At 42.7% G+C, this 11,050-nt stretch overlaps 1 protein-coding gene across 1 annotated transcript; it reads left to right on the top strand.

The window, feature by feature from the left end:
- Positions 1-438: 438 nt before the first annotated feature.
- Positions 439-1,958, top strand: S100Z (S100 calcium binding protein Z; the record flags this gene model as incomplete). Its single annotated transcript, XM_080362665.1, has 2 exons — positions 439-579; positions 1,800-1,958. The coding sequence occupies 2 exons, from the start codon at positions 439-441 to the stop codon at positions 1,956-1,958; spliced, it is 300 nt and encodes a 99-aa protein (XP_080218791.1).
- Between the last annotated feature and the right edge of the window lie 9,092 nt (positions 1,959-11,050).

Genomic DNA, 11,050 nt, shown 5'->3' with positions numbered 1-11,050 from the left:
TTATAAATGTGCGTACACTCTGGCTGTTGTTATTTGCTAATCTCATTTTCTTGGAGTAAAATTTTGAATGAGCAGGTAGGAGGGTGTGCCTTAATTTTCCCTGTGGTTTCAGCTATGGGTACGGGAGGTTTTCTTTAACAGTAGCTTTGCAAAATGGATGCACAGTAGAACACTCCCTTAAATAAAGGCCTTCATTTCCCTTTGCCTTTTGAAATAATTGCTAGTCAGTTCAGGACAATGCTTTATTTTATAACAGTCTAGCCTTGCTCACACATAGCTGTCAGGATGGATCAACTGAAAATCCATTTTTTCAGTACTGGTAACAATTTCTCTTTTCAGCTAGATCTTCATGCCTTCCCTGAGATCAGCCTTTGGTCTGGCTCCCATGCAATGTCACTGACTCTGAATATTTGCCCCACAGCTCTCCCATTCACTGCTATGTCCACACCACTGGAGGATGCGATGGACACCTTGATCAGGATTTTCCATCACTACTCTGGCAAAGAAGGAGACAGATACAAGCTCAGTAAAGGAGAACTCAAGGAGCTCCTCACCAGCGAGCTCACTGACTTTCTTTCAGTAAGACACAGCCCCCGAACCTCTTGAGTTATTATTTCACGGGTGGGATAAGCAGCTATCTGAGCATTCAGGAGTAGCATCTCCTTCTGCAAGGCATATTCTGCCACAGCATCTCAGATGACAGTTGTCTTTATGGAGCCAGACAGAAGGAGATGGGATCAAATGTCCAGCTTGATAACTGTGTTGTCAGGGGGTGGTGCTGCCCTGGTGCCGTGTCATATGCTGCCAGCGGCAGAGCCAGGTATCTGTGCTCCACTCACTTCTCTGCACTTCCGAGCAGGAGGACAAGGGCAGTCTAGAAGCAGTAGCAAAATGGATGATAAATCAGGCTTTAATCAGTTTTTTGTTTGTTAGTTCATCTTTACTAATGGGGCATAGATAAGTCCTTTGAAGAACTAAATCCAGCAACCAGTTCTTATGAGACAAGAAAGTGGTTTATGCACAATGACCATAGACACAGTACAGCAGCTTGTGTGCCCTGCAGAGAAATGCTAAGATAATCCTTTCAGCAAAAAGCTACTGAGCTGAATATGTCTTTGCACGTTTGTTATGTTCTGCATTACACAGTATGGATGCTTTTTATGAAATAATGACCAGATTCATAGTTGGCTTTCTATATCCTTGTAATTGTAAAAATTGCTGTGGACTCTATCACCACCAGAAGGATTTTTAATTTTTTTTTTACATTGTATCCTACCCATTTCCTTGAATTGGATTTTCTTTTAATCTTGCTATTGATTTATTATTACAAGATTCACTGTTCTGACTCCCACTGAACACGATGAGTTGTTTGCTAAGCAGAGATCTTCTGAATGTGATGAATGGATGTATAATATGACCACTTATGAAAAGCCCGTTGAAAATCTAAGTAGTTTGTTAAGGGATGATACAGATAAATGCACATTATAGATCCATCTTGTCAAAAGAAATCAGTGCCTAGCAGCTCCTAAAATCTGTTTGGTTCACTTCAGTACCTACTTAGGACCTGTATTCCTTCTAAGAGCTACACTGTCTTTGGTTTCTGTTGTGCATTTTTGGAACTCTGGACCTATGTTTTTAATGCTGTGGCTAGTTGTATATTACTATTTAGGTGCATATTTCATGCAGCCCTTTCCTTAGTAGTGCTGGGGCTTGTGATATAGCAGTGGGTTGCACTGCCAGGTGTGTCAGAATTACGCATTCAAGACCTGCACAGCTAATTCACTTTTCTTTCTCTTTAGGGCCAAAAGGACTCCCTTCTGGTTGATAAGATCATGAAAGATCTGGACTCCAATAAGGACAATGAAGTGGATTTTAATGAATTTGTCATTCTGGTTGCTGCGTTGACTGTGGCATGCAATGATTTCGTCGAAGAACAACTAAAGAAAGAGGGATTTTAAAAGTGCTTAATACAGTCTATCTGCTGGCCACAAATGTGAGCAAAGCACACATAGTTATGTCCCTCCTCAGGATTTAGTGAAAGCAAACCATCATCTGTCCAACTGTTACTGCTCTAAGACACTTACAAGGCAGATCACCAGCTGGTGTAAGCCAAGCCGAAGCCAGTTTACACTACTTAAGATCTGACTTTTAATATTTTCAGTCTTTGCACTGCATGCATCTGTAACATGAATTAATCAGTTGCCCAGGTCAAGGGCTTGGGGTGACAGATCATTTGGCAGGAGTTGAGACATGTATTTCTTAAATGTCACTGGGAAATAAAAGGCAGAGGGATGTTACTTATACACTTTCTGAACTGAAAAATTTGGAATGAGGCATAAAACTTGCAATTTAGTTTTCAGTCATTCTGTAACAACCATATGTTTGCAGCTCAAAAAGAGCAGCTTGTTTTTTGCTCAGCTCTGCTTATTCTAAATCTCTTTTTAGATGCAGCTCCATAACTCCTCACACTCTTGTTTTTCAGATGTGGTCACAGCTGTCTCCTGTCGCCTGAGCAGACAGTACCACTTGCCATTGTTATGGCTTCATTTCCCCAGCTTCAAATTTGTTGTGTTGGCATTACTGCATCCCAGTTGTCCACCTCTTCATTCGCACAAATGAATTTATTCATATGATAATTTATTCAAATACATAGAAAATTTAGTCTGCAAACTGCTCCAAGGGCTGATGGAAGGACTGGGTCTTAAGGGGAAATGTAAATGCCTTCTGCTTTCACTATTCTGGCACCATTAAGAAGAGGGCTTTTAAAGGACCACTTGTGGGGGATTTAATGATGGGATTCTAGCACACAGCTTTGTAGTGTGAGTCATCTTACGGAACAATGATTTCACCTCACGTTGATCCAACCCGCTGTGTGCAAAAGGGGCAGTGGGACCCCATGGCCAGGTGTGGAGAGAGTAGGACAAAGTGTGAACTTGCTTTTGGGTTGCATTAAGAGTACTTCTACACTCCTGTTTGAATTAAGCATACTTCAAAAGCCTTGTGAATTCTCAGCAGCAGGGTGTCATAGCTTTTTTCTTGCAGAGCTCTCTTTATTCTTTGTTATTTTGTTGATAACTTCAAACTATAATAAAAGGCATCTGAATTAAATGAAGATTTTCTGTTTGGTAAGAGGTTAATAAAAAGCCATCCTCCAAAATGACATGCCCCGCTAGGCAATATTTGAAGAATGCATTTCACTTGTGTCTCCTCCTCAGACCTCTGGATATCACTCAGTAAAGACTGTAGTATTTGTATAAAATCATGTATCATTAAGAAGATGTAATTTATTTTAAAAAGGGGCTTTCGTATGTTCTAGTAAATATAACAATCCACTTGGCTAACAAAGGGGCCACCACCAAATAATGTTATCCCAGCTAAAAAGGAGACTTCGCAGTGTTGGCAGTGCCACAATGTGCTGCCTCTTTAACTCTTCTGTGACAGATACTGGATTCACAGAAGATCTTCTAGGAGAGCATGGCAGAAAGTATTAAACTGATGACAATTGCACAACTTTTTGCTTCCTGCAGTGTCATGCACTTCAATATCATTGCAGTTGTTGGATCAGGATGTCGGGAGTATCAGCCATAAAAAGTAGGAGTGCTTTTATGATTCCACATAGGTCCTCAAGACTGTTGCTACTCTCCAAGCTTTTCTCCTTCCTCCAAGAGGAAGGGAGAGAGGGACATCTTAAAGCTTCAAACTCGAGCTAAAAGGAATAAGATTGTCCCAGTAGGGACCAGTTTCTTCATTATGACTTTTGAGCAAGGGGCTTTTTGGAAACAATCTCCAGAAAGCTCATAAACCCTCTGCTCATCCCTGATGACCCCCTGGACATGTGCCAAGCAGAGTTGTGCTTATCACAGCTGGCAGCAGAAACATGCCCCAGGGTCAAGTGGCAAGATCTCCTGCCATGATGGGGAGGGTCAGGAGGGCCATCTCATCAGCTGAAGTTACTAGGGATTGAGGGCAGCCTAATTCCTCTGGGGAAGGTGCTTGCTTGCATACAAGCTGGGAGAATCAGAGGAGAATCACTCAAGTGATCTTTATTCCAACAAAAGTTTTATAAAACTTCATAAATCAACATTTTTTACTTGGCTGGTTAGGTTTTTCTTGTTGCTGTTTTAACTGAAAAGACAACTGTTAAACTCTGTCAGCTTTAAAGAAGAAACGTTTTTTGTACAAAGGAAGAAAATGACACAAAGTGCATTCAGATGCTTGAAAACAAAAGACCTTTGCACAATTTGGGGTCCTGGGGCAATGGACTTCCCATCTCAGTCTTGGGCTAACTGTGGGCTAACCCACTGCACCACTAGGTCATTCCTCTGCTGTCCCACAGGAGCCAACTAGTGCTGCATTAGTAGACACCAATTCCAAGGAAGATACCTGAAGATCACCTGGAAATTTTGAATTGCCTCTGAATCAGAAAAAGCTGTGAGCAATCCTCTTTTCTGTAAACAATCCTCAGAAAGGAGAACATCATTGAAGCCACTTACACTGGCTGTGTAAGATGGTGCTTGCACAGCCAACCTCGCTATGGCCACTTTGTCCAGCAGATGTGAACATCTGTGTTTTAGCTTCCCTCAGAAAGGAAAAATGTCTTCTTCAAACATTAAGGCAGTGTTTTTTTCTCATTGTTTACTGACACTTTTCCTGCTGACCTCAAGTTTGCATGTAGTTCATTAATCTAGGAAGCACTTTTAAGTTTTACAAACAGAGGAAGCTTGCTGTGTGGCTTTCTCTAAAGTCTCTCAGCTTTAGGAATGATATATAATTACAGGCATTTTTTTTTTCATTGGTGTTATCAAACTGTCTGAAAAATCAATAGAAAATTGAACACCACAATATGGCCTAATATTTTCAAGTTATATTACAGACCAATAAAAATATGATGCCAGACAAGGTCTTTTCTGGATATTGTGAATTTCTTTTGCCTGACATCTAAAAAGCAGATTTTCAGAAGATAAATTATATTATCTTGAAAGCCTCAGCCTCTGCAATTTGCTTTTATTTCAGTTCAAAATAGACTTGTAGTGCCAGTGCAACTGGGTACACAAAGCTTGATGCACTATTGGTAAATAAATTTATAACCTCTTCAGATTCAGTATCCAACTACAGACCTTGAAGAGCTGCATATGACACCATGTTGATGACAAGTGCAACGTAGTAGTCCCTCCAAGCTCTGACTTACCAGCCAGGCCCACTAGGAAGGCACCAACTTTTTCACTCTACAGCAGTGCAGAGTGTGTCGAGTGCAATGGGGCAATCACCATTCTAGAATATTGCTTCCTTCTTATGAAAATGAGAAACAAAGTTGTCTGGGGTTGTGGGAAGGGAGAGAGAAGTGACACTAGGAGACCCCAATAGATCAGGTGATGTTTCCAGCAGCCAGGAATGTCATTAATTGCTTTCCACCAAATGCCGTTTGAGAAAGAATTGAAAGTTATTGCTAGTGATAATTTTATATTTGTGGATAGGAATCTGGTGCCGCATTTGAATGGATGCCTTGAACACATGGAGTATCTGTGTTAACCTGCCCTCACTAGCAAAGGAAATCCAGCACCTCCAAAGCCAGTCACAACTGCTGGGGTGGTGCAGAGTAGCATCTGCAGCACATGTGACACAGCCCAGAGCTGTCAGTGCAGCACAGCAGTACAGCAGTTTGATGTGCCTGCCTATTTGGTTTGGGAAATCTGGATGGGGTTGCTTTTCAAGTCCTGGTGGTTATTAGAGTATTTGCTTCTCACCGAGCAAACTCTCCAGGCTCTCAGTGTGGTATGTGCTCTGCTTGGGCACACACACTTTTCCCTTAGCAAAGCAGATATTTCCTCCTGAGTCAAAGGCTCTAGGGTCTGCTCCAGCACAGCAATCGCTGCAATGGGTGCATGGCCACAGCAATGTGATGAGTGTATGCAGTGTGCATGGGATGGACTGTAACATCTCAAAACCCTGTTCAGGTATCTCAGTTAAGCATGGCTTCATCATATACCAGGCAGCCAGGGAATTAGCACTGTGGTACAGACAGGACAGAAGAAGGCAACTCAGATCCACTCCAAGTCACTCAGCTGTGCAAGGCAGAGCCCCTCTCCAGGCTCCATGCCACAGCATAAAGCAAAGCATGGCCAGGAGGGAAATCTTAGGGACAGCCCAGAGCACATCATCCTACCTCAGCAGCACACAGAATACATTCAGCTCCTCTCCAATTTAAGCCCTTAAGAAATTGGGTAAAAGGTCAAACACAAAATTAGCCTCTGAAATCAGATTGATCTATATAAAGGTTTTTGACTGGCAGGAAGATTTGTTAGACTGTGATGTGACATCATGTGAATGTCTAATAAGGGTTTTGATTGACAGGCCAACAATTATTAGATGTCTCTAGGGATAATTAAGTCCACTGAATGGCATGGTATTATTTGAAGAAAAAAAGGGATCACATTTTCAATTTTATCTTTCTTCTGCCGCATGATATGCATGAGAGATAATGTTTCATTTCTGATCTGGTAATCTATTTTCTAAGCCAACTCTATCCACATCCTTTCCTATGAGTTAGAGTAGGAGTTAATGCCCTGAGCAGCCATCAGAGAGGGCACATGAAGGAATTTCACCAGGTATGTTAAAAATAAAATAAAATAAAACAAAACAAAACAAGCAAACAAAAAACCCAAACCATCACACTTGCCTTTTTAAATACCATGTCTCAGCCACCTGCAATCAGTTGTGTATGAGGAGCAACTCCCAAGGAAGAGAACTGCAGCTGCATCCACTTATTTTGCCCTCGCAAGTAGTTTCTCAGCTGATGTAAAACAACAGAGCCTATAGCACTTAGCGGCATAATTTTGCAACAGCTGAGGACGTGTGTTTGAGACTTTGAATTAGCCTTCAATGGAAAGCTTTGTTTCTGTTAGCTGCTTGGCTAAATAAGGACATTTGTAAAACTGCAAATGTTGCAACGAGGCATCTAGCAGGAAGACAGGATGAGCAGTTGCTCAGAGGACAAGTATTTGGGGGATAAGTAGTCAAAAATGCTCCTGTGACACATCTGCTTTAAATTCTAAGCAGGTCCTGGTTGACTTCATGGGTTGCAGAGCAAATTGTCATAGCGTAGCTCTCAAATACCTATCTGTGAAGTCGGCCTTGAAACTCCACATACTGCTCCGACTCTACCTTCTCAGCAGTTGCATGAACTGAGAAAAGTGCTATGTGGAAACACAGAATAAAATTGCGGCAGGAAAAAAACTGTGGTTAGAACATGTTGCAAAGAGCATAAATGCAACTGAACCACCTGGAGCATTAGTTAACGTGGTCTTTTGGGAGCCGAAAAATGGCAAGAATTCGAGAATGCTGCAGAAAGGTACGGGTTCCCCAGCTGCGGCTGAGGACATCTAGTGGCAGCAGAAAATACGTCCCTGTGGCTGAGCAGAGGGTGACTTGATAAGATGTGGGGCTGGAGAGCTCCATCCCATTAAACCACTAATACCTCGGCTATGTGAAACCAATGCTCCTTTTGCCCTTGCACTAATGACCTAATTCTGCACTTTTCACTCAGTGACATTTTTTTGTCATTTCTGATACCGCAGGAATAGTATTATGTGAAAGAAAATCATCAGCCTTTGAAAGCTGCACAGTTTCTGTTTGAAATTGAAAAGACTGTGGGCACACTCAAGGTTAAGATGGTAACCTTGCTATCAAAGATAAAGCTGTCTCCAGACTCCAGAAAGTTGACAAATGCTGACCAAGTGATCCCAAAGTCCTTCATGATTTTTACACTGCTGTAAAATATTCCAGTACTTTCACCTAGAAGTGTTTGGCACTGCAGCCTGTATAGTACTAAGGATAACTGGTAAGGAATCACATGCATGTGAAAAATAAAGGATTATGTGGTAGGAGCAGTTGAAATGATAAATAGACCATTATGCTGGGTATGCTGGCATCTCTTATCTGAGTCATATTGACTAGTTGTATTGTGTAACACTCCACAGTGTTTCTGAAATGGGCCCATTACTGTGATGTCTAACACTACCAGAGATGATAGTGTTGAATCACAGTTTTTTCCCAGATGAGAAAGACTCAGTCAAGGAGATAGTCACTTCAGCTGAGAAATACTTGTCCTTGAATAGGAAAAATACCTTACAATTGTACTTATCAAAGTGGTGGTTTGTCAAAGATAAAGTTTGTTCTTCATGATGACCCAGGTCTAATTAATTTTAGAATGTGACATGTAAATAATAAGATTTCTCGATACATCTGAAAATCATATTCTGTATAATAAAGTGATCTCAGCATTGAAAATAAAGTGACAAATATTCTAGTAACCTAGAGCTGAACAGGAAATTTGGGAGAGGAGGAACAGAATCTGCTGCTCGGGGCAGAGTTACTGGGAGAAGGCTGCAGTGACAGAACAGGCTGCAGCTCCGTGTCCTCTGCAGGTGTGGCAAAGGACCTGACCTGGGCCACAAGGGGTATGTCAGCAAGCAAAGTCCAACCACAATAACTGTGCCATGTTTTGGAGAGGAGATCATTCTTCTGCAAGAGAACTAGGACTGATCAGAACAGCCGCTGCAGCTGACAAAAGCAAATGCAATCCACTCTGGTCCATAGACATGGACTGAAGGAGACATCTATCAAGGTCCCTTGCTTGGGAGCCACGCTGACATCCACATGTGGCTCTGGTGGTGAGGTCTTCCTGCACCAGCCCTTCAGAGGGGAGGTACCATGTGGGGGATCCACAGAGGAGCCAGGCCCAAGCTAAAATTAAACAGCTTGCTGAATGTCCAGCACCTCTCCTGGTGCCAGAGCAATAGCATACACCTTTACTGGTTATCCCCTCCCGCATCTCTTCCTGGGAGAAAACTTTTCCCTCCTCCCACTTCTCGGCCTTGACTGCTATGTGTAGATGCTGAGTTGAGTCACAGGCAGTGCTGGTTGTGATAACCGCCCTCAGGGTAATCTCGGTGTCTGAATATAATGTTTGCTTGATTATTTGTAACCTGCTAAACCGCAAGCTTCACAGTCTTTGCTCTTATTCAATGCCATAAATAGCGTTAATGCAACACTTATCATCAAGCCTGCATGATGCTGATAGGCTCTCAGTTCATAAATCACATGCGTTTGTCATTTCTCTAAACCACTCAACATGACAAATCGCACATCTCTTGTGTCAAACTGCCCAGAGTTAACAAGCTATGCTTACTTCACCTTAAAGAAAGTTCAGCTCTATTTAAAGCCAATTTAGACACATACAAAAACGTAAGAGAAGTGCTGTTACAGGGGAATGTATGGCAAGGCTCAGAAGAGGCTTGCTATGCCCAGCACAGAGCTGGGGCAGACAGGTAGCGACAGAAGTCAGTGATGGAGATGCTCACTGACCACGGAGGGAGGAGTCCTGGGCTCACGTTGGATCATGGACTGTGGGGAAACCTACTTGATGCTGAAACCAACACAAGAGTAAAGGAATGAAGAACAAAATGCAACCTCAAACTTGGTTTTTCTGCTGCTGGGAATGCTCTCCTTCGGCTGTCACTGCAACTCTGACTTGGTTCCTGTAAAAGGAACATATCAAACCATTGACAGGGCCAATTGAGTTACTTCAGTCAAGTTGAACTCTAGTGTTCCTATTATATGTCCATAGCCCAGCTGCTTAAACTGTGTTTTCAGTAGTCAGCTGACACATATTCTAGAATGGGTGGTTACCCATTGCTACCTGCCATGGCAACAATCAAACTTATTTCTTATATGCCACAAACAGTCCCCAAATGTAGCATGATCACGGCCATACTTACAGTCCCAAGCGATCAAAAAGTCACAGTTTAGGTCTTCCAGACAATGAGGACTTTGGAGATGTTAACAAGCTCCACTTTTATTTTTCTGGGTCTGCACTATGGGTTGCCTTCTGGCTGGGTCCTGGTCAGGACAGTGATCCATCACAGTGGGAGGCAGTGGTGAGTGCATGTACTGGATACACGGGGTGATCTGGCAGCAAGTATCTTGATAATTAACTTGCCCTTAGCAGCAATGATAACACAAAGCCTGGTGTAACCTCTTAGTGGAGAGGAAACCTGATGGTTACTGATGGGATGTGGTTGCGAAGTCCCTCAGTACTGATGTGAAGTTTTCAGTAAGATTTTGCAAGCACTGAGCATGGATTTAGTTACCCCAAAGTTTTCTGTGGTGACTTAGGGGTTGACAGAATGAGACCAAAAGCAGGAGCTCCATACACATTTGACTCTAGCTTCTCGATCTCTCAGACCGTTTTTGAAGTAAAGTCTAGTGTGAGTCTGTGTGTTGACAATATGGCTTCCTAATGACCTCCAGGGCTTCGATGTGCCATACAGCCTTCCTTTTACTTCCTTTTCTGTGGTATTCAGAGCGATAACTGATTCATAGCGTGCAAAGATGGGACCAAAAATTTAGCCCTCACTGTAGCACTTGTGACACTTCAGAACCATTAGATTTCTTTCTTACTGGGCTAGCTTATCCTGCTCTTCAGGAATAATAGACTGAAGGATTTGCAACCAGTTGAATGGCATAAGTGTATAATAAAATACAAGTGATGTACACCAATCCCCTACCCTTCAAAGACATGGACATCCATGTGAGACCTGCAGCGACACAATAAAAAGCAAGGACTCAAGGACTGGCTAGTGCTACCCCTCCCAGACACTATGAGGGAAAGGAAAACCTAGTCCCTGAATTAATTCTGAGTTACAGTGGGGATGAGCATAAGGGTAATAAATGTAGCTTAGCATAACATTTAGCAGCTGACATGATAGGAAGTTTAAAGTCCAGCCAAATGTTTCACACTGTGCATCACCCCACACCACATCTCTTCAGCCAGTGCTAAGTAGCAGTGAGAAATAAGCGTCAATAGCCAAGAATGAAGTGCCCAAGGCAGCAGAAATACTCTTCACTTGAGCAGTCACAGTGAGCACTGTGAACCTGCTGCTGCTCCTATCAGTTCAAGCAACCACCAGGCACAGACAAGCGAAGGGGTCCTCATGGGACGTGCAGCAGCCAGGCTGCTCCTTGTGGCATGGAGTCAGAGCCTGCGTGGAGT

This window comes from Nesoenas mayeri (genome assembly GCF_963082525.1).
Source record: "Nesoenas mayeri genome assembly, chromosome: Z".
Taxonomy (NCBI): domain Eukaryota; kingdom Metazoa; phylum Chordata; class Aves; order Columbiformes; family Columbidae; genus Nesoenas; species Nesoenas mayeri.
Note: the sequence above shows the minus strand (reverse complement) of the source record. Positions and strands in the feature narration are given on the sequence as shown.